The sequence below is a fragment of the Callospermophilus lateralis genome, chromosome 9, assembly GCF_048772815.1.
Source record: "Callospermophilus lateralis isolate mCalLat2 chromosome 9, mCalLat2.hap1, whole genome shotgun sequence".
Lineage (NCBI taxonomy): Eukaryota > Metazoa > Chordata > Mammalia > Rodentia > Sciuridae > Callospermophilus > Callospermophilus lateralis.
The window spans coordinates 106,682,867-106,706,463 of NC_135313.1; the positions used below are offsets into that span (position 1 = coordinate 106,682,867).

Below are 23,597 nucleotides of genomic sequence, written 5' to 3' on the forward strand. Positions count from 1 at the left end.
GGATTATAAGGAGTAACTTGAATTTAGTATAAATATTATTTTTATATAGTACATTTAAGGTTAAATGATATAGGCTAATGTTAAATAATATATTCTATATACTATGAGGCAAGTACTTCAGTAATAACAATTTAGGAAAGAATCACAATGGACGCTAAAAATAGTCATTGAAAACTGGATGCAAAACAGAATAATTACATAGTCTGAAAGTGTCTCCCCATAAAATTATTAACTTATTAACTGCCAAGTTTTCAATTCTGTGCACATAATAAATATTTAAAGATTATTTCAAAGTTACCATAAGTCGTATATTTGCTGTTCAATGTAAGTTTGTATACGTGTTTCACATCTGGAACAATGGGACGCAAAGGGTTTTAAATAGTGAGGAACAATAATAACTTCACACCAGATGTCACGTCCAGACCTCATAACTTCATACTAGAAACCTGGCAGACACACTTTTAACAAAATGACCAAACTTAACACATAGGACAAAAAAAATCATGTGTCTACTGACACAATGCACTAAAAATAATACAATATCCCCTCTTAAAGAGTTATTGCCAAAATCATGGGAAAACATCAAATAAACCCAAATTGAGGAACATTCTACAAAATAAATAAGCTATTCTTTAAAAAATGTTAAGGTCATGAAAAACAACAAACACTAACTATTGCACATTGGAAGGGCACAATAATTAGTGACACAATTTGTGAAACTTGCTTCATGTCTACATCTAGATTGTTCATATCGGCATGATTTGCAAAATTCTCAGTGCAGAGAATTAAAATATACTGGTAAAACTTATCAAACGTGTGTGTGCGCGCACGCGTGCGTGTGTGTGTGTGTGTGTGTGTGTGTGTGTATGTGTGTATTTATTTGTGGGGGTGGGGGAAACAGAAAGATAGGTGGGTAGATGGAAAGGCATGCTGGATGAGTAGGTAGATGGATGGATTGGTTGGTTGAGATGGAAATGCAAAAACAAAGTCAACATTTTAAAAATCTATTTTATGAGCACACTGTCTAAACAGTAAAAGCATGCCATTATGGTGATGAAGCTCAAAACATACTTGTTTTTTTACTACACTATAAGGGATAAGTTTATTTATGATAATCCAAAGTTTAGGTGTTGAAGACATCTGTTAAGTAATTTTTTAATAAGAAGCTAAATACTAGAGTGTTATATTTTACTTTTAAGACATTTGTAATGTTTGTGGTACTCTCAGATGAGTACCACTCTCTTCATTCTTGGAAATCTTCCAAATAGAATAAGTGTGTTTTATATAGGAACTTATCCTCTGAATCAATGTTTTGCTCCAATATTTAACAAAGACAACACAAAAATATTTACTGAATATTTGTCTCAGAAATATAGAAAGCAGACATCTGAGAATTTAAAATTATTTTTGAATTTTTTACATCAATCCCAAAGGTCCAAGACATGTAACAAAGAAAATTTGGGGGAGTCACCAATTTAACTGAGAACTATAAGCTTGCTATGCAGGAACTAGAGTCAGTTTGCAAAAGTAAGCTTGGCTTCTCAAATGAGCATTTCTTTGAACCCTGCTTCCTTTACAGGCTATAAAGATATTTTAAATTCTTTGGGGCCAGGGATATGGCTTATATCCTTAATTAGCATATATGGGTCAGATCCCCACATTGCTCTCCTCACCACAAAATGTAGATCCATAATGAAATTACTTATATTTTTAAAATATATACATCTACACACACATCTATCTCAAAGATATCATTAAGAATATCTTCCAGAATTACAGATAATATCCCAAAATAATCAAACAATCAAATCATATCATGGACATGAATCTCTAGTATTAAATCCATTACAATACCAGACATGTTTCTCTTATCTTTCAAAATAAGAGCAAAAGTTGGTAAGCATTTCCCATACCCATTACAATAATCAAAGTACCCTCAAGTTTCTCACCATTATTGAAAAAACTAACCTTTAATCTACCACCACTCAATTCTTCACTCAATTTCAGTCTGGCATCTACAGTTCTTTTCAAATCTCTTTGCAAGCGACGTCCAAAGTCCCTGAACATAGTTGACCCTCCAGAGAGGACAATATTCTAAATTATTGGAGAAAAACAAATAAATGACCTTTATTAAACAAAAGAGCTGAAGGTAAACATTACTAAAATTCAAGTGCAGTCATTTCAAGAGAGGTATTTAATATTCAACAATGGACAGAAAATTTAAAGTTATTTAAAAATGTCCTTAAATACCAAACTTGCTACAAATACTGACCTTGTAGAGAGGACGTCTAACATCAATAGGACAATTCTGAATCACTTCATCTACAACTTCTGAGATAGGTTGTGTAAAGTCTGGATTAGCAAACTGAAAAATAAGTAAATTTGGATTTATGAGAGAGCTAAGATTATTACTATAAATATCAAAAAAGAAAGAATCCCATTTAAAAAAAAAAGACTTAGAAACTATAAATTCTGTTCTGTAATAGATGCAAATAAACATGTTGAAAACAGATTTCTGAAGAAATGCAAATAAAACAATGGTGTTATGTATCATTTTGTAACCATATTAAACATGTAAAAAGTCATACATACAAAAGATGGTAAAAATGAGGAACAGAAACTCTTATATACAGTTAAGAGAATACACATCAATATAAACACTTTGGAAAACAATTTGGCAATAGCTAATAAAGTTTTAAATGTATATAACTGCACTTCTTTAGAACAAATCCTGGAGAAACTCCCACGCATGTAACACTATTACCTAAAAACAGCTTCACTGCAGACTCATTTACAAAAGTGGAAACTGTAAATCCATCAACAGAGGTTGAAATAAATTTACAGTCTATTCTCATTATTTACAAATTCTATATTTCATTTGCTGACTTGCTAAAATTTACTTGTAACTCCAAAATCAACACATGAAGAACTTTCACAATCATCTGTGCACAAGCACATGTACAGGACAGTTCACTCAGTTTGCTTTAAATATCATTTAAAGATATGCACACATGCAGCAGAGAACAGTTTAGATAATTATTAGATGGCATGAGAAGAATTTTATTTTCCATGATTACATTTGTGACCTTGGACCACCTTTTTTGACTTTCAGACTATGAAATCTTAAAGAGCCTTCAGTTCTCAAAATACTATGTTTTAATGATCCCATAGTGAAATGTTAACCAGAGTACCTGGCATTTGCTATATTAGGAAAAAAAATATTTCTCTCTCCCAAACCTGAACAAATTATTAAGAAATTTTAAATTTCTTATTGGTGCATATTAACTATTCAAGAAAATATTAACAATTTGACAGAAAACATTCTGTGCTGTTCATTTTAAAGTTTTTATCTTTTCAATTTATTAATACTGAACTTGTAAATTCTCCACATTGCCTTGTTCATCACACTCTTCAGTATTTACCTAAAACAGTAAAACAAATACATACATAAACAAATTAACCTTCCCAGAATTCTTTCCCTTCTTGTAAGATAGTTTATCTGCCATATTATTCAGTACTTTAATAAGCCAAACCTAGGGTCTCTAACATATTTTTAGGCCTTTTCTTCCATCTTCAATGAAAGGGCTCAGTCCTGCCTTCAACTCATCCCTGACAGGTTATAAAATATTGCTGTGGAGAACAGAAGAGACTATTAAAGAAGAATTACATTTTCTTGCTAAAAAATTGTCAGGAATAGTGAACAAACCAAATAAACATAGTGGTCCAAATATTTCCTACACCTGAGAATGTATAAGTTTAAAACTTGGGACAGCTTCAAAATCTTATTTCCTTTTTTTAAAAAAAAAAAACAGGCCAGGTATGGTGATACACACCTGTAATCCCAGCAGCTTGGGAGGCTAAGGCAGGAAGATCACCAAGTTCCAAGCCAGACTCAGCAACTTAGCAAGACCCTGCCTCAAAAAATATTTTTAAAAAAGAGCTGAGGATGTGGTTAAGCACCCCTGGGTTTAATTCCTGGTACAAAGAAGAAAAAAAAAAAAAGAAAAATCAAAGTGCCAAACCCATTCCTCCTAAAACAGTTGCTTTTAGTAACTTAGCAAAATAAAGATAAATTTCTTACTTTTTCATAATTTTATCTTCAGTATTCAAGTCCTGGACAGTTCAAATGCTAGTACTTCCATATAACCCCAAGAAAATGCCAAATAAGTGACAAGGAAACTAGAATATAGAAGTATCTAAAACTATAGGAAAAGGAATCTTAAAACTCACTTGGGAAGTGACATAGTTCATATGATACAAAAAAACAGGTCTATTCTGGGAAAATAGAGAACTAAACATATATATCTGATTTTCTGTCCCAAAACTCTACTGAAAGAATTGTGAAAATAATTCTTTATAAAAAGACAAAAATCTAAAAAGTATAAACAGAACAAAAAAAGGAAATACAGAAACAAAATTTGGTAAGCTAGATGTATAAGATGTTGCGCATCCTCCAAACACTTAGGAAACCATCAGTGATATATAAGAGAAGTCAAGGAGACATCATCAGTGATGTGAAACAAGAAATCAGCCATTTTATATCACAAATTCCTCCAAAGAACAAACGGCATCTGGTAGCCAGGAAAGTGAGGTGGTAGATAAAAGGCAGGGACAAAAATTGGTTGAAAGTCTCTCTGAGATCATTAAATAAAACTCCAGATGGTCTCAAAATAAGCCCATTAAATGCTTCCTCCTCATTCAAGGAGAAAACTTAATTATGTTCTCTAAAGGGAAGAAAACTCTGTTTCCCTTTAGAAAGTATGTCTGAGAACAGAGAGGGTGGGTTTAAGTGAAGATATGCAGCCTACTGCTGTCAAAACCACACACACACACACACACACTACAAGCCCTCTTTTCCTATTTGGCTGCCAACTTTTATACTCTAGACAGGAGACTTCCCTAGGAACCCCAAAGAGTTAAACACACATATGACATTCCCCTAAAGAAAAGGCTATATAGTCAACAAGTCCTACCTACAAAGCTCAGGTCTCCAGTCAAGACTTTAGAGTCCCTTCCTAAGTAAGTGTCGTGAAAGTCTTTACCACAAAAAATATGGTAATTGAAATACAGAAAAGGCAACTTGAATATAAACTATGCAACTTAAAAAAAAAAACTATGATTAATATCCTCATAAAGCCAGAAGATATGAGAACCATGAAATAAGAGAGTAGCATAAAAATTTAGCAAAAGTCTGGGCTGGGGAAGCTCCGAATTAAAATGGCTGCCAGAAAGGGGGGAAAAATTCACACAAAGGCTGAGTAGGTAAAGGTGCAGAAATTACCTTCAAAATGCTAGGGTACAATGCAAAGATCCTACAAGCATCTGCAGAAAAAAATATTAAAAAATAGGTCCTATACATAGAAATCAGAATTTTTTTTAACTTCCAATGGCTTCAAAATCCTGAAGGAAAATTATTTCCAATTTAAGATTCTAACCCCAATATCAAGCAAGTATGAGGACAAAATAAATACATGTAAGACATGTAAGGTATCTTAAAATTTTTCCTCTCCCATCCACCTTTATTAGGAACCTTACTGGCAAAGAATCTCCACTCAAAAAAAGTACAGTGTATGAATGAAAAAGACGCAGGATACAGAAAAAAGGAATCCACGAGAGAGAAGAAAAGGAATCCCTGGAACAATGATGAAAGAATATGAGGCTCTGTATCAAGTACAGAAAGAAGCAGCTTTAGACTGGGTCATATTATATATTCCAGAAAACAGATGAAAAAAACTCTATGCTTCTGAATAGCCTGAGAAGATATTTCAAATCAAATAAAAACTGACTAACAACTAAAAAGTACTTGAATTGCAATATAATCAAACAGTTCACAGTATATAGGCCATCACCAAACAATCTTCTAAGAATAAAAAAAAAGGAGAAACATGTAAAGCACGCCTAATTTTTGCTAAAATTTGCTTAATTATTTAAACAATGTGCATACACATAACTCATTTTTAAAAAACAACTTCAGGGGCTGGGGTTGTAGCTCAGTGGTAGAGCACTTGCCTAGAATGCACAAGGCACTGGGTTTGATCCTTAGTACCACATAAAACAAAGGTATTGTGTCCATCTACAACTAAAAATATTTTTTAAAAAAAATTTCTTACAGAAGAAACTGCTTTTAAGGAAAGTAAACGTATGGAGAATAAAATGCTTTAAAGTTTATTAAAAATTTAATGAAGGGAAAATGTATACCAAATGATACAGGCTATTTAAATTAATGGTAAAATGATATAAGAAACCTTAGTAGCATGATAATACAGTTAACTATCTGATTCCTAAATAATGATACAATCAAACATACTTTATTACATATCTAATGTTTCAAGGTTTTACGTAGTCAGTATATTGTCTGCTTGTATGAATGTGCAAAAAACAAAAAAAAATACAATCTATCCCACTACTATAATGTACCAATAAAAAATAAATTAAATCTTAAAACTTTTTTAAAAAGAGCCAAGGCATTAAGCAAAGCTCATTTGTCAAAAGCATTCCACTCAAATGCTTCACCCTTTGAAGCCCAGATTATCTCTTATTTTCTATACTATTATCTACCTTGTCATAATCCTATTCTTCTGAGAATTTGATTCAGAACATTCTGCAATTCTTTAATCCCTAACCTCAAGCTGAGGTTTTAGTATCTTTTTCCAATACTTCAACTATAACACAATCAATTTTTCTTGATTCAAGTGACCCTGAATCCACTTCTATTGTAACCACTCAAATAGGGAAATGTGCCCCATAGGAAAATGTGCCCTAACTTCCAACTCCATATAGTTTATCTTTCCACTGATCTTGAATCCCCCCCTAAAATAACAAAAGAATTAAAAGAAAAGGTTAATGTACAAAGACAAAAGAGGAGGCAAAGAAAGAATGAATAAAAAATTTCAATCCTTCTTAGATAAAAAGAGAATGTTACAGCCTAATTGTTGCTATAGAGGCAAAGTGGTAAGAAGTGAAACAATTCACCTGTAGAACTTTCCAAAGCTCAGGGATTGAAGGTATAAGAAACCATACCATACATGCCAAGTGCAGTGTTGCACACCTGTAATCTCAACAGCCTGGGAGGCGGAAGCAGAAGGAACTCAAGCTCAAAGCCAGCCTCAGCAACTTAGTGAAGCCCAAAGCAATTCAGTGAGATCCTGTCTCTAACTAAAATATAAAAAAAGGGCTGGGGATGTGGCTCAGTGGTAAAGCACCCCTGGGTTCAATCCCTGATACAAAAAACAAAACAAAACAAAAAAACATACAAGTAAGACTTTTAAGAAAATTCAAAAATAAAAATTATTGAGTAGTAGTTTTCATAGGATGTAGAATAATACACTTAATAATAACTAGGCAGTTATTATTTATAATAACTAGGCAGTTAAGTCCAACCTCAAGGAATAAATGAAAAATTAATGAATAAACAGGAATAAGAAATATGGGAAAAACTTGGGAAGAGCTGAATTTTAAGAGAGAAAGAATCACATTTTTATACTTGTCTCAAAAGTGAAAAGTCAGATATATAATATTATAAATACTATAAAATTATTGATTTACCAAACAACAATAATCTAACACAAGGAACAGGCTGAAGGGAAAAAAAAAACCTACATAAAAATTAACTTACATAAAAGGAGATTAGTAGTAACACTGGGTATATTAAAAAACAACAATACAAGTAAGTATTTAGAAATCTAGAGGTGATTACCAAGAGTAATTGTTAAATAAGCACTAGTGAATATTCTGTAGAACATAAAGGAGTTAAAGGGTTTGACAAGCTTAAAACAGTTTTGGTTTAAACTTGCCAGTGTTACCTGACCTTTAAAACTATGTGCATACATCTTTTTAATTATTTTTTTATGAAACTGTAAAGAAAATGTGTCATCTGAAATCTTAAAGCTCCAGTATACTAGTCTGAGCACAATTCCTTATCATTCTAGAGCTCATTCATTTGCTACCAATTTATAATTATAATATGCCAGTCCATCATGGTCTCCAATCCCTGCCTGCATCCTTCACTACCTCTAATTCTACCTTCTAGATTCACTCTGTCATTCTCTGTGCTATTAACATTAACTCTGTCTTGTCCTTTTGCTCTGTTCCCATACTGACCCAAGAGAAAGGAACTAGTACATGACTGCAAGTTTGGAATACCAAATCTCACTACAGTGAGTAAAAAAAAAAAAAAAATTACTGTCCTACTATCATTAATATGCATTCAACAGTCACCCTCTCAATTTCTCTAAAAAAGTGATTATGAACATTATTATTTTCCATCATCCCCAATTGTATGCCCAATCTCTTCTCCCAATACATCAGCCTGATTCCACTTCATGGAAAAAAATAAAACTATGAACTATAAATGACAAAATTCCTCAACTGGCTACCACTCTTTTAACCATGTCACTTCTACATTTTCCTGTACTCACATTCACTCCTTACCTCCCATCACTGGAATAAACCCTTTTAAAAAAATTCAAAACTAGCCTCAGACTTATTTTCACAACTGACTTCTTACTAATTTCCAGTACCTACTATCCTTTCTGTTCAGTCCAGAAAGTCCACAATGCTAACTTCTAAACCTTTACCTCTCAAGATGCACCAAGCTGACTCACACCATTTCATTGAAACTGTTCCTCTAGAATCACCAATAACCTGAATGCTGAAAAACCCACATGCATTTCACAAGTGTCTTCTAATATTAACTCATGGAAACAAATAGCACTATTCAAACTTCGTCCTCAAAATAATTCACTTCTCTCATTTTTGTAACTATCACCCTCATGGAAACAAATAGCACTATTCAAACTTCGTCCTCAAAATAATTCACTTCTCTCATTTTTGTAACTATCACCCTCTGTAACTGTCAGTGTTCTTTGAAGGTTCCTCTTACTCTGCCTATCCATAAAGTGCTGGGTTCACTAGGGTCAGATTCTTTATCTTCTTTGACTCTACACCTTTCCTTGGCTAATCTCTTCCATTGTGCCACCTCATCGTGATAAATTCATGTCTATCCTCACCCCAGGACAATTACCTTTAGTTCAAAACCCTTAGAACTAAAGTTTCGATTTTTAAACCTCTTTAAAGATGTGTATAATAAATTCATCTGTTTCTACCTCACCTACTCCTTCCTTTTCAGCATTCGCAATTTCTTTGGATAGCACATCTAGTTGCTCAAGTCATAAACCTCATTCATAATCAGATTCTTCATATTCTTTCTCCCCTCATATCTATAAGCAATTATTAAGTCATACTGACTATTCTTTTATCACTGTAATTGACTATTACCTCTTTTCTCACTTTAATTGACCTATGGTCATTATTTATCTGAAAAACTACAATAAACTCACTGGTTTCCAAAACAATTCACACCTCTGTTCCAATCCATCTAACCCAACGCTGCCAGAGTAACCTAACACTGTATATTAATCTGTGCCACTTCCATGCTGAAGATTTCTGACTATGAATTCAGCAAACTCCCTTGAAGAATGTATTCATCATTTACAACCTAGTCCACAAAATAGCTATCTGGATCATCTCCTACCACTCTGTTCCTCTGTAATTATTATTATCTAGCTCTTTCATGTCCTAGGCTCCTGCTCAGCTTGTCTTCTCTGCCAGAAATACATATTCCTAACACACATGCCTGACAAATATCCATTCTTAATCAACTGGATCTCCCAAGCAGACTTAGATGCTCTCTATTCCTCAATATTCCCCTCAATATTGTTACTGTGTTTATTCAGCATGAAGAACAGTTATTTTTTAAGTGTTTAAATCACACTTAAATGTTTAAATCACAATATTCCCTCAAAAGACACATACATTCATTAAAGCAACTATACCTATCTAAATAATTTATCATTCTTTGACTTTAATAAGTACAAGATAATTTTTTCATTTTTGAATACCCAGTGATTAAAGTTAAGACAATAAAAATTATAACTATTCTTCATGCTAAATAAGCACAGTAACAATATTAGTGGTTTTAATAAAGTTAAATTTCTGGTACTAAATTATTAAAATAATTTTATTATTATTAAAATCACTTATTTCATTTCCTTAATATAGTCTTTATGTTGCTAAGATTTCATAGAGAGAGACTATTTTGCTACTAAATACTTCATGAGAGTCAAGTGAAGATTCTTTGCATAATGGTCATTTTACCTTAAAGCAGTGTTTTCTAGAATCTTTCCAACATTTTAAATGATTACAAATAATTTAAGGGCCTCTTCATTTCCCATGCTCTCCCATGAATCCCATAAGCCACTAAAAAAGTTTTACTTTTTCCAAATGTGTTTTAGAAGAAGTTATTTTTTTCTCAAAAAATATAACTCACTATATTTTAGTATTCTAAACAAAGTTTCTGAGATTAATGCTCTCTGAATATCTTCCAGTTGATTTTCTGCTGAATATTTCAAAGCAATTCCATCTTCCAAAAAAACCTTACCTCTGGATGAAAAAAGATTTCAGGTCCCAAGAATCTCTCATAACCAACATCAATGGAAAATTCTTTCTTTGAGATAGCATTGATTCCAGTATACTGCTTAATCCACTTTGATCCATCTGTGTCATACTTGTTAAACTCTTTTACCAAATCTGGGCAGACGTAACTATAGCGTTCCTTAAAAAACAAATAAAGAAACAAAAGTAAGTTTTCCTATTGCTTTAGGGAAAGTACAAGGATGGCATATAATTAATAAATGAGAATCAAATGAAAAAATTACTTCAGAAAATCAAATTAGGGAGCAGAAATAGAAAAACATTTTGTTAAGATATTAGATGTGTAATACAAATAAACAGTTCATCTATATTTAATATGACTTCATATATAAACAAAATTAAGACTTGCAAGGCTAAAGAGTCAAACTACTATATTAATGTTATCTCCTGAAAACATTAATATTTTCTATTTCAATAATTATCAACTGTTCTAGAAAGGAAAAACAAAGTATTCAAAGAAAAAAATAATTAATAATTGCTACCATACAAATTAGTTATAGATTCTCAATATCCAACTGGAACAAAACGAGATTTTTGTACTAAGTAAATGAATAAAGAAAAAAACGATGAAAACATGAACTACTCTGTTTTGCTATTATCTGCAGGACTGAATTATTGCATATCTGGTTATATGTCTTATTAAAGTTTACATCAAAAACATCAAAAATATAATTCAGAAACATCTCATTTACAATTAACAAACTCCTGACTACTAGCCTTATACGTTGATGGTTAATTTTAGGTGTGTCAACTTGACTGGATTTAAGGATAAGCAGAGAATGGGTAAAGTACTATTTCTTCATATCCATCTATGTGAGGTTTCCAGAAGACTGGTGTGTGACTTGGTAAATTGAGTAGGGAAGGTCTGTTCCCAGTGGGTATGTGTGTTTGGAGAGGTGTGTTTGTGGGGGCCTAGGAGGGAGTTCAACATTCAGTTGGCAAGAGGCCCAGATAGAACTTAAAAGCAAAGGAAAGGCAATTTCCTGTCTCTCCTGTGTCGATGGGACACCTCTTCTCTATTGCCTGAGGACATCAGACACCAGGCTTTGGACTCCAGGAACTTGCATCAGCAGCTCCTCTAGGTTTCCAGGCCTTTGGACTGGACTTAGAGTTACACCATCAGCTACCATGGTTCTGATGCCTTTGGATTTGAACTGAGCCACACAACCAGAATCTAAGCAAACCCAGTTTGCAAATAGCCTGTTGTGGTACTTCTCAGCTTTCATAATCATGTGTGCTAATTCCTCTAATAAATCTCCTCTCATATTATCTGTATCCTACTGATTCTCTCTAGAGAATCCTGAATAATATTCATACATTTAAAATAATTTACTTATCAAGAATTCTATCCAACATAAATACTAACATCATTGTTGATGGAATCTCCATACTGCTTTCCATAGTGGCTGCACCAATTTGCAGTCCAACCAGCAATGTATGAGGGTAATTTTTCACCACATCCTCGCCAACATTTATTGCTGCCTGTATTCTTGATGACTAAGAGTGAGATGAAATCTTAGAGTAGTTTTGATTTGCATTTCTCTAATTGCTAGAGATATTGAACACTTTTTCATATATTTGTTGATCAATTATATTTCTTCTTCTGTGAAGTGTCTATTCAGTTCCTTAGCTCATCTACTGATTGGGTTATTTGGTTTTTTAGTGTTAAGTTTTTTGAGTTCTTTATATATTCTAGAGATTAATGCTTAATCAGGAGTGCATGTGGTAAAGATTTTCTCCCAATCTGTAGGCTCTCTCTTCACATTATTGTTTCCTTTGTTGAGAAGAAGCTTTTTAACTTGAATTCATCCCATTTATTGATTCTTGATTTTACTTCTTGCACTTCGGGAGTTTTGTTAAGGAAGTCAGATCCTAGGCCAACCTAGTGAAGATTTGGGCCTATTTTTTCTTCTATTAGTTGCAGGGTCTCTGTTCTAATGCCTAAGTCTTTGATTCACTTTGAGTTGATTTTTATGCAGGGTGAGAGACAGAGGTTTAATTTCATTTTGTTACATATGAATTTCCAATTTTGCCAGCACCATTTGATAAAGAGGCTATCTTTTCTCCAGTGAATGTTTATGACACCCTTGTCTAGTATGAGATAACCATATTTATGTCTCTGGTTCCTCTACCCTGTATCATTGGTCTACAAGTCTATTTTGGTGCCAATACCATGCCATTTTTGTTACTATAGCTCTGTAGTATAGTTTAAGGTCTGGTATTGTGATGTTTCCTGCTTCACTTTTCTTGCTAAGGATTGTTTTTGCTATTCTGGGTATCTTATTTTTCCAAATAAGTTTATTGATTGCTTTTTCTATTTCTTTGAAGAATGTCATTAGGATTGTAATAGGAAGTGCATTAAATCTGTATAACACTTTTGATAGTATGGCCATTTTGACAGTATTAATTCTGCCTATCCAGGAGCATGGGAGATCTTTCCATCTTCTGAGGTTTTCTTCAATTTCCTTCTTGTATGTTCTGTAGTTTTCAATGTAGAGGTCTTTCACCTCTTTTGTTAGATTAATTCCCAGGTATTTTGTTGTTGTTGCTGTTTTGAGGCTATTGTGAATGGAGTAGTTTTCCTAATTTCTCTTTCAGTGGATTTATCACTGATGTATAGGAAAGTGTTTCATTTATGGATGTTGATTTTATATCCTGCTACCTTGATGAATTCATTTATTAGTTCTAGAAGTTTTAAAATCAGTATACTACAGTAATGCAGCTACGTCAATGTTTATAGCAGCCCAATTCACAATAGGTAAATTATATGGAACCAACCTATGTGTCCCTCAATAAATGAATGGATAAAGAAAATGTGGTATATATACTCAATGGACTGTTACTCAGTCCATTGTTACTCAACTTAAAGAAGAGTGAAATTATGGCATTTGCCAGTAAATGGTTGGAGTTGGAGAATATCATGCTAAGCAAAATATGCCAATCCTACCAAACCAAAGGCTGAATGTTTTTTCTAATATGAGGATGCTAATTCAAAATAAAGTGGAGGGACACTAGGGAAGAATAGCATTACCTTAGATTAAGTAGAAGTGATGAGAGGGGAGGGGAGGAGACGGGATGTGGGAATAGAAAAGATAGGAGAATGAAACAGACATTATTATTTAATGTATATATGTGACTACATGACCAATATGATTCTACAACATGTACACTCAGAAAAATGAAAAATTATATCCCATCTATGTATGATATTTCCAAGTGCATAAATGTATTCTACTGTCATGTATAACTAATTAAAACAAATAAAAAATTTTTTTAAAAGATGGAAAACTTGATAATCTTATATGAAGTCTTTCCCCAAAATATGGAAGTAGGAATTAAATGGTAATTATGTTCCTTAAAAAACATTCAAACTAAACATCAGTTTTCCCTGGAATAAAATTCCATCCCTAGTAGCTTTTTTGTTTTGCTTTATTTTAATATCAAAAAATTTCCAAAGTTGAAACAGCAGTGTGCACAGTAATTTTTTATATATTGGTTACCAACTCAGGGTGACTTCTAGAAGCCATTTAGTAATTTCTTTATAATGAAGTACTTCATTCACCTTCATTGCTAAGGTTTAAAAAGCAAAGAAAATTCCATAAACACACAAAAAGAGGCAAATAAATGAGGTTATTTTTGTGAAGCCAGTTTTGCTTTTACGTATTCAAAACATAACAGACTGACTGAAATTTCAATTATATTGGCAAAGAATAAATTTGAAAAGCAATGCTGAGTATTTTGATAGTATGCATGAAACATTGATATAATAAAGAATTATGTAAAAAGAAAATGAACAAAATAACTTATACAGCCTTCACATTTTTCTTTTGTGTTTTATACCTTTTGAGTCAAACAATGTATTTCATACTATAGTCCAATTAATGATATTAAAGTTATTTTAATAGCAGAAAACCGTTTAGGATTAAAATGAAGAATTCAATGAATACATTAAGACGTAATAATTCTAGAGTGAAATAATTACTCATTTTTAATAAAAGGAATGACCTCAAAAATGTATGTTAAAGTCATTTGTTGAAACATCCTATGTTAGGGGGCTGGGGCTGGGGCTCAGTGGTAGAGCATACACCTAGCATGTGTGAGGAACTGGGTTCAATTCTCAGCACCACATAAAAATAAAATAAAGGTTAAAAAAATCCTGTTAGTCCTCTCAAATATGAAATAGGGAAATAATATGCTATGAGTTTATAATCCTCAAAAATTTCCTTGCAAGAAATACAGAGATAATAATTAACAGCATTCATAACTAATTGACAAAAGTTTTTTTTAAATGTTGTTACTCACTGAGAATTTCCTTCATGCTAATGTCACACGTGTGATTTTAATTTTTAACCAAATTACACTTTTGTTACTACAGTTTACCTTTACTGCCTTTGCAGTTTCCAGGGATTGCTCTGGAGGGATGCCTACTTCTCGGTCTCTCAACAGCTGCTGAATAAAATATGTTATATCTCGTCCTGCGATTGGAATGTGTTTAATACAGCTGCCAATCACATACCCTTCAGCCTAGATGAGAGGGAAAGATACCAAGTTTACTTTCAGTGTCTTGAGAATTATTATAATCTAAAAAACACATCATTAAAGAACAATTTCTCAAGATGATATATTTGCATACTCAAGAATTGCTTTATCACAGAATTCTTCATCTCAGTATTTCTCAACTACATTCATCACACTGTATCATAGAATTTATAATACTACACAGAAATTATGAGTACAAACGGCCAATAACTTAAGTTTATTCTTCAATTGACAGTGGTTTATAATCCTGATTAAAATGAGTCAACATGAGCCATGGTGCATGTCTGTAATCCCAGCAGCTTGGAAGGCTGAGACGGGAGGATCTTGGGTTCAAAGCCAGCCTCAGCAGAAACAAGGAGACCCTGTCTCTAAATAAAATACAAAATAGGGCTGGGGATGTGGCTCAGTGGTTGAGTGGCCCTGAAATCAATCCCCAGTTTCCCCAACAACAACAAAAAAATGAGTCAACATGGTTTAAACAGTAACCATGTATCAAAACATTTTATATCTTCTATAAATTCAGAAAAAAAAAAAAATATATATATATTGAATTATATCACCAAAACACTGATCATTAACTTAAGTGGCCACTGTTTTCCTGATGAAGCACTCAATTCACAAGCCTAAGGCAGTTCACACAACCTCACAGTGCTAAATTAGCTAATTCTGTAGAACAAACAAATGCACAAATATACTGATATTACTCACAAGTATAACAAAATGTACAAAATTAAATTTCAGTACAAAAGAACATTAAGGGGTGTCTTAATAGAATACTAGGCATCAGATTTATCCTTTCAACTTAAAATAGAAAATTAAATACATTCTATTAAATACAGGTTTTCAGACATTAGACAACAAGCAGAATAGTGTAGTGATTCCTACTAAGAAAAGGGAAACAAACAAGGTGAATGCTCTGCTAACGTCTGGGAAAGGAAGACCCACACAGAGCTTGATGGTGTCAGGGATACAGAATTTTGAGTTCGGGGAATCCAAGGTGGCTAACATTTGTCAGTCATGTTACAGAACTTAAGGGAGTATCCCATTTCAGATGACTAGTTAATCAGTATATTCAAGTGAGAAAATCATCAAGGACAAAGAAGAGGAGTAGACAGAAGGGCCTCCAGAACTCACATTACCAGAATAGTTCAGGGTTCCCCCCTAGCCAGAGCTTAAAGACATTCCCAAGCATAGGACATCAAGTAGTGTTCAGAAAGGTATTGTCTCCAAAACAGGGACAAATCAACCCTAGACAAAAGCCTCTTCTGGACATAGTGTCATTTAAAAAGAACACTTGAAAGGACCAAACTGATTCTTAATAACTGTGCCACAGGCTAAGGCAACAGGATGACAAGATTGAGGCCACACACTGGGCACTTATTGACCCCGTTTCAAAACAAAAAAAGAAGAAGAAGAAGAAGAAGAAGAAGGGCTTGGAATGTTGCTCAAAAGTACAGCACTTGCAAGTACAGAAAAGAGGTGACATAAAAATATGTGAAGAAATAACGAACACTTTCCAAATGTGAGCTGAGCACAGAATTCAAGACCAGCCTGGGAAACACAGCAAGGCTCCACCTCAAAAAGGGGGAAAAGAAATATTAAAGGACACAGTTTAAGAAGAAGAAAAAAGTAATAGATGGAAATCTGGGCCTTCACAAAGGTATAAAGAATACTAGAAATGAGTATATTAAAATGAGAAAATAAGAAAAAAATTATTTTTCCAAAATCTGTTTTAGGGATAACTGATTAGTTATTATGGGCTGAATTTTACCTTCCAACCACCTCAAATTCATATGTTGAAGTCCTTTAGGGTCTTTAAAGAAGTCATTAAGTTAAATTGAAGTAATTAGGGTCATTTCCTTTAATAATATGACTTGTATCCTTATAAAAAGAGATTAAGACACAGATACATGAAAGGGAAAAGACATATGAAGACAAAAATAAAAATAAAAATGGTATCTTTTTTTAAGTCATGAAGACAGGCCTCAGAAAAATCTAACTCTACCACACACCTTGATACTGGGCTAACATTTTGTAATCTAATTACAAAATTTTAATAATTACAACAAAATTTAAGGCATGATACCTAAAGTTTTTAAAAAGTGATATTAATTCAAAACTTAGCTTTGATGTGTTATTTTATATTCTGTCCAGCAATTTTTAAATATACTTACCACAGGAATAACATGAGTGACACCATCTCCACTGTCTATTACTGTACCAGTCAATGTCCGTTCTCCTACTTGTCTTGAGGTCCAGGATGCAGCTAAGGCAAGAACAGCCTTAAGCAAAATGCATTAAGACAGGTAAAAAATAAAAACAAAAATAAGAGTTATTAGTAAAAAATAGTTAAATGGAGAACTTTATTTAACTTTAAATGTAGAATTTGTAGAAAGAAAATACATAAATTTTGCATTATGAAATAAAATTCATTGAGAAATTTACAGATTTATTTTTGTTTTAGGAGCATATTTACAAATTTTAGTGAAAGTAACTTTTCTCCTAAAGTGAAAACATAAGGAGCAATAATGTAAAATACTATAGTAATAAAGTACCAGAACCTAAAATATATTCACATGGTCTAGCCAGTTACAAAGCACAATGGTAAAAAGGATACAATCATCCAACCATCAGAATTAGCAGTAAATAAATAGCTGTAAGTAAGTATTGCTCTTAAAAACAACAGCTTTGATTTTGTTTAAAATGCAGCATACATTTAGAACTATGTAACAAATACTTTTTAAATGCCACTGCAATATTTTCTAAGAAGCAAACAACAACTATATTTCACCAATAAAAGAAAATGTCAGGGGGGAAATAGTAAGCAAAGGTGACAAGATAGCATTTTTCTATTAAAACAAACAAGCCCTTGGCATAGCAACAATTCTTTTTAAAAAATTATTTACAGGAAAAACAAACAAAAAACTACCTAACAAGAATTTTTAAAGGATTCTTTTTTTAAAAAGTTCAAAAATTAAAAAATTATTAAAAGAACTAAAAAAGGTCTTCAACTCAAGACTGAATGCCTTACAATAAAGTTCCTAATAAAGTATAAATAACTCCTTAAATACTTTTAGCAATAAAGCATGAAAGGCAGCTTATTACCTTTATGGGCTGCATTAAAATTAAAAAGTGCTTTGCTATCCAAGCCAAAATAATCATGCCAATAATTATCATTTACTGGTACTATCTACCCTGGAGTTTTAAAAACTCCAAGTTCAATCTCAGGAAAAAGTAAAGTCAGACAGACCTCAGCTCATATCAAGCATTTAACTCTGAATGAGCTACCTTAAAGTTTTAGGTTTTTTGCTTCTACAAAAAATAGAGCACAAATAAATATAATTATTAGGGATGATGAATTAATATAAAGCACTTGTGATGTGTCAGGTATTACATATGTTACAGAATTAAAAAACAAGAGGAATGTCCTAATACTGAGGGGTAATAAAACAAAGATAAATGAACAACTTGTGATGAAATATTACAAGTGTTTATTATATACAAGATACGGGGGGGGGGGGGGGGCCACAATGAGTAAGTCATACCTAAAGGTAAACCAATTAAAAAGACTATGATGGCCAAGCATAGTGATGCATGCCTATCCCAAGCAACTTCAGAGCCTGAGACAGGAGGATTACAAGTTTAAGGATAGCCTCAGCAACTTATAAGACCCTGTCTCAAAATAAGATTTTAAAAGAGTTAGGGATGTACTTCAGTGGGTAAAGTGACCCTAAGTTAAATCCTCAATAGGCCCCTACAAAAAAAAAAAAAAAGGCCACAATAAACACAACGTTACAAGGATAAGTGAATCGTAAAGTTCTGGGTATGAAGTATAGGAGGATATGCTGGATAAATATTAGTTTCCTTATATCTGTTCTATAAAAGCTCTTGAAATATCCAAAGACCATTAATTTACTTACTTTAATAATTCTCCTTTTCTGACTAAATAGATCCATTTCCTATAATATTGTTTATAAATTAAACTCAGGAGAGAACTATGGTATGCTTCTGAGGTTATATTTAAGCTTTCATAAAAAAAAGAAAAAATTATGTTTTAGGAGCAGAGTAAACCAGATTAAAATTTAAAAGTCAAACTTAAAAAATAGAATTTATTACCTGCACAGCAATGTACAAGCCTGGTACATTGAAGGACTCAAACATTATTTCAGCAGTATATTCCCTGTTTTCTGGAGTATTCAGTGGAGGTTCAGTCTACATTGAATTGGATAACATTTTGAAGAAATGATATTAGACTATCCTAATAAATTTATAGATAATTTTAAAATGATAAATGATTTATATCAAACATAATACTTAAAAGGCATTAAACTCATAGGTACAAGACACAAAAACCAAAAGAAAACTACAAAAAATTCAAACAAAATATTATATAAAAATAATATGGCTATTTACACTTAAAAAAATTGAAATGCTATTATCACCTCACTCAAATAGATTAAACATTGAGAAAGAAGATGGGGGGACAAAGGGAATGAGGGAGAAAAAAGAAGAGAGAAAAGGTAAAGGTGGACAGATCAAATCATCTTAACACAGTACTGACCTCTAGGCAAACAAATATCATGGTACTTGTTAGTGGGAGAATCCCCATCTAAGTAATGTTTTAAACAAAACAGGAGTTTTGTCTAAAACTGTAGCAAATAAACTGAGATTCCATGGACTTAATGGAAGAACTTCCTGGAAAAATGTTATATTGTTACATAACCATTAAGAGTATCAAATAGAGATGTTTACATAGTTCTCCTTTTTAAATTATGTAGATGGCATACAACATTCGGAAACCTCATAAGTTAAGTCTAGATCAGAACACATCCTTGTGAGGCAAGAAAGAATTTTGGGAATAGCACTGGCAATCATGGTCCTCATGTTTACATCATGGTTCTCAAGCTTGACACTAGGTATACCTCCAATACTTACGAAAATGATTTAACAATCCAAACCTTTGCAGTATCTCAAACATTTAAATGTAAAAAACAAAACTTTTAAATTTAAGAAATACAGAAAAATTCTTTCTCACTGTAAGATAAGGAATGATTCCTTAAATTCAAAGAGTCCAAACTACCAAAAGTATTAATGACAAAACTCGATTACAAATTAAATATTTTTCTGTTTTGAAAGTCACTATAAAGTAAAAGACAAGTAGACTTCTTCCATATGTAAAGCCTTTAACAGGTAAACTCCTTGTTCTATTTAAATTCATAGAAGAAATATGCAACTGCATTAAAAAATTTAAAGATTATTTAGTATATATAAAATTAAGCAAATTAAAAACAAAGATAATTAAACTCCAAAAGAGAAAATTTCTATATAACAAAATATAATCAGAGAACCTCACAAAAGAAAATATGCAAATAGCTAATAAGCACATGAAAAAGTCATCATCATTAGTCATCAGAAAAATGCAAATTAAAACCAAAATGAGAAGCATTATACACCCACAAGAATGGCTAAAATTAAAGACTGACACATCAAATGTTAGGTAGAATGTAGAAGCAATCAGATCACCAACATATTGTTGGTGGGTATGTTAAAAGGTACAACTCCTTAGAAAAAGTCCAAAGAGTATCCTACAAAACATGCACCGGACCTATGATATGGCAATTCCATATGTACATATTTACACAGGAGAAGGGAAAACATGTCAACAAAAAGACTTATAAAAGAATGCCCACAATAGCCAAATTGTAATAGTCAAAAACAAGAAACATGCTGAGGGAAGGAAATTCTACTAGAGAGCACATCTTTACTGATTCCATTTATATGAAACTCAAATAAAGGCAAAATTAATCTCAAACTAGAAGAAAAAAAAATAGTTTGCCTCTAGAGCATAAGGGGCAAAAATTAACTAAGAAAGGGCATGAGAAAACTTTCCAGGTTGACAATCATGTTAGATATCTTAATAAACATAAAGATGTATTCAACATCAAAACCAAAGGTGGAACAAACCACATCATGCATCCAATTCTAGGAAGTTAGTATTTCAATAAATAAGTAAATAAATAAGAAAGAGAAAAAATGTATGTGTTTAAATGAAATAACTATCAGGGGAAATTTTTTAAATTTCATTTATTTATTTAATTAATTTATTTATTTATTTGTTTGTTTGTTTGTTTGTTTGTTTATTTATTTTGTGGTTGTAGATGGACAGCATGACTTTATTTTATTTGTTTATTTTTATGTGGTGCTAAGGATCGCACTCAGTGCCTCACACATGCCAGACAAGTGCTCTGCCATTAAACCACAGCTCAAGCCCAGTCAGGGGAAATTTTTAAAAAACCAAAGTATTTTCCTCTGAGGAATACAAATCAAGGGGCGAAAGATGTGGGAGAGAAAAAGTGCTATTTCTTTGTTTTAAGTCATATAAAAGCATTTGATTTTTTTAAAGCTATGAACTTAAAAACTACCATTTTGATAAAATGAAAAAGGTTTAAAAATTATTTTGTATTTTTGCTTCTGAGAAGAATCAAGGAAATGATAATCAGTCTATTTTTAAAATAGGAAAGGACCATAGGTTTATTACTTTTTTTGAAAAAAAAGAAAGTACCTCAAGTTTCCAACATTTTTCTCAACATTACATACTGACCGATCATAAAAATTACGTATTAATTATCAAAAGTTCTTAAATGCCTATACTCTGGTTTTGGACAAACTACTACCCTACTGGAACCTGTAATTAGATGGTCTTAAACATGACAGTTTTATAACAAATCCTTTTAGATATGACAATTTAACAAACGATAGATAAAGTATGTCCTGGTGAAACAGGTATGACATAAATATTCCCAGTGTTTCTTCAAAACTTTCACCAGTAAAATGAATAATCTGTACTTACCAAAAGAAAATAATGGTCTTCAGGTTCTGCCCTTAAATATTTAAAGATCACTTGCTCCATAAATCTTTCCATCAAGTCCCAATCTTCAACTATACCATGGCGAATTGGCCACTTAAGACAAAAAACAAAACACATTATATTAAAACAAAATTATATAAAAATTATTAAAACAAAATTATATAAAAACAAAAAATTATACTAAAAAATTAATGAAATTGCTAAAAAATACTCCAGGGAATATTAGATCATTAGTGGATATTAGTATATAGTTCCTTAGGTATGCTAATGATGCTGTATATAGATCATCCTTAGGAGGTAGATACTTAATTTAGAGAAATTACTGCCATAATGTATATTCAGATGGTTCAATAAAAAAAAAATGAAGCATATCAAATGTTAAAAACTGTTAAATCTAGATGGAACATTGCTGCACTAGTTTTGAGATTTTTCAATATTTTGTAATGAAAAATCAGTCAATTTAAAATTAAGCCTATAAAAATCACAGTTTATCATAATTTCTTCACTACTGTTAACAGAAAACAATTTGCTTGTAGCTACTAAGTTCTGGATAATGAAAGTTTAAGGTAGATATACACACACACATTTCCATTTTTTTCCTATCCCCACCGTCATCACTGTAGTTCAAGTCACTAACATCCCTTGCATTAGCTACCGTGCAAGTCAATTATCTCATCTTCCCCAGAACCATGCTTACCTCCCCCAAATAATTTCTCTTCACTGTTCAAAGCGCTATAAAATTTTCTTTATAAATGCTATCTCATTAACCTTCACATCAATCATGAATAACTAATTATATATCCACTACCCACATGAATTTAAATGGAACTCAAAAAGGTTAAGTCACAATTTAGGAGTAGAGTTTACAAGTCTGTTATCTCAACTATATGGGAAGTGGAATCAGGAAAAATGGCAAGTTCCAAGTCAGCCTGAGTGACTTAGTGAGCCTAGGTCAAAATAAAAAAAATAAAAGGAGAGAGATGTAGATGTACTGAGCAATGTAGCTCAGTAGTATAGCACTTGCTTACCAAGTGTAAAGCCCCACTCCATCTCCCCCCAAAAAACAGTGAAAAATATCACAGAGCTCTCAAAAGCAGCATTACCAAAACTCAAGTCCAAACAAGACAACTTAGTATAATTAGTCATCTAGTAAACCTATTGATGTTGCACACAAGGTGAACTCTAACAACAATTTCAACATTCTTTCCTGGTCTACCTGTCCAGCCTCCTCACTTCTTTCTATTTCTCCACACTTCAGGCATAAATTAGTTTTGGCTTTGGTATCCCTTAAACTTTACAGCCTTCTCAGATACTAGCCTATATGCCCTTAGGCAGAGACTTTGATGCCTAACTCACCCAGCAAATTTCTATTTTACTCTTTAAGCCTCAGCTTAACAATTTACTTCTCAAGGGCTTTTCTGAATGTCCAAAATAGGTTATTTGCTCCTGCAATATGTGCCTACAACATCCTGGGCTTCCCTTTTCCTAACCTCCACAAACTTGTAATAATTTTTTCAATATCTCCCTTTCTACCAAATTGTAAAAACCTTCAAGTCATGAAAGCAATTTTTCTTATTTATTAAAGTATTCTCAGCACTTTGCAAAACTGCAAAGATTTTGATACATTAGGTAGTTGTTCATTAACAAATAAATTATGAGAGAAGGGAAGAAAAAGAGTACAAAAAAGGAAAACTGAAAA

General features: G+C 32.4%; 1 protein-coding gene across 1 annotated transcript in view; it reads right to left on the bottom strand.

Annotated features, from left to right (window-relative positions):
* Positions 1-23,597, bottom strand: part of Actr3 (actin related protein 3) — a 59,519-nt gene that overhangs the window by 4,733 nt on the left and 31,189 nt on the right. The window contains exons 4-10 of the mRNA XM_076866133.1: positions 21,881-21,991; positions 19,147-19,242; positions 17,205-17,312; positions 14,872-15,015; positions 10,439-10,612; positions 2,273-2,365; positions 1,969-2,094 (exon numbers count right to left, since the gene is read on the bottom strand). Coding sequence (XP_076722248.1) covers positions 1,969-2,094; positions 2,273-2,365; positions 10,439-10,612; positions 14,872-15,015; positions 17,205-17,312; positions 19,147-19,242; positions 21,881-21,991 — 852 coding nt within the window. The remainder of the gene's footprint in view (positions 1-1,968; positions 2,095-2,272; positions 2,366-10,438; positions 10,613-14,871; positions 15,016-17,204; positions 17,313-19,146; positions 19,243-21,880; positions 21,992-23,597) is intronic.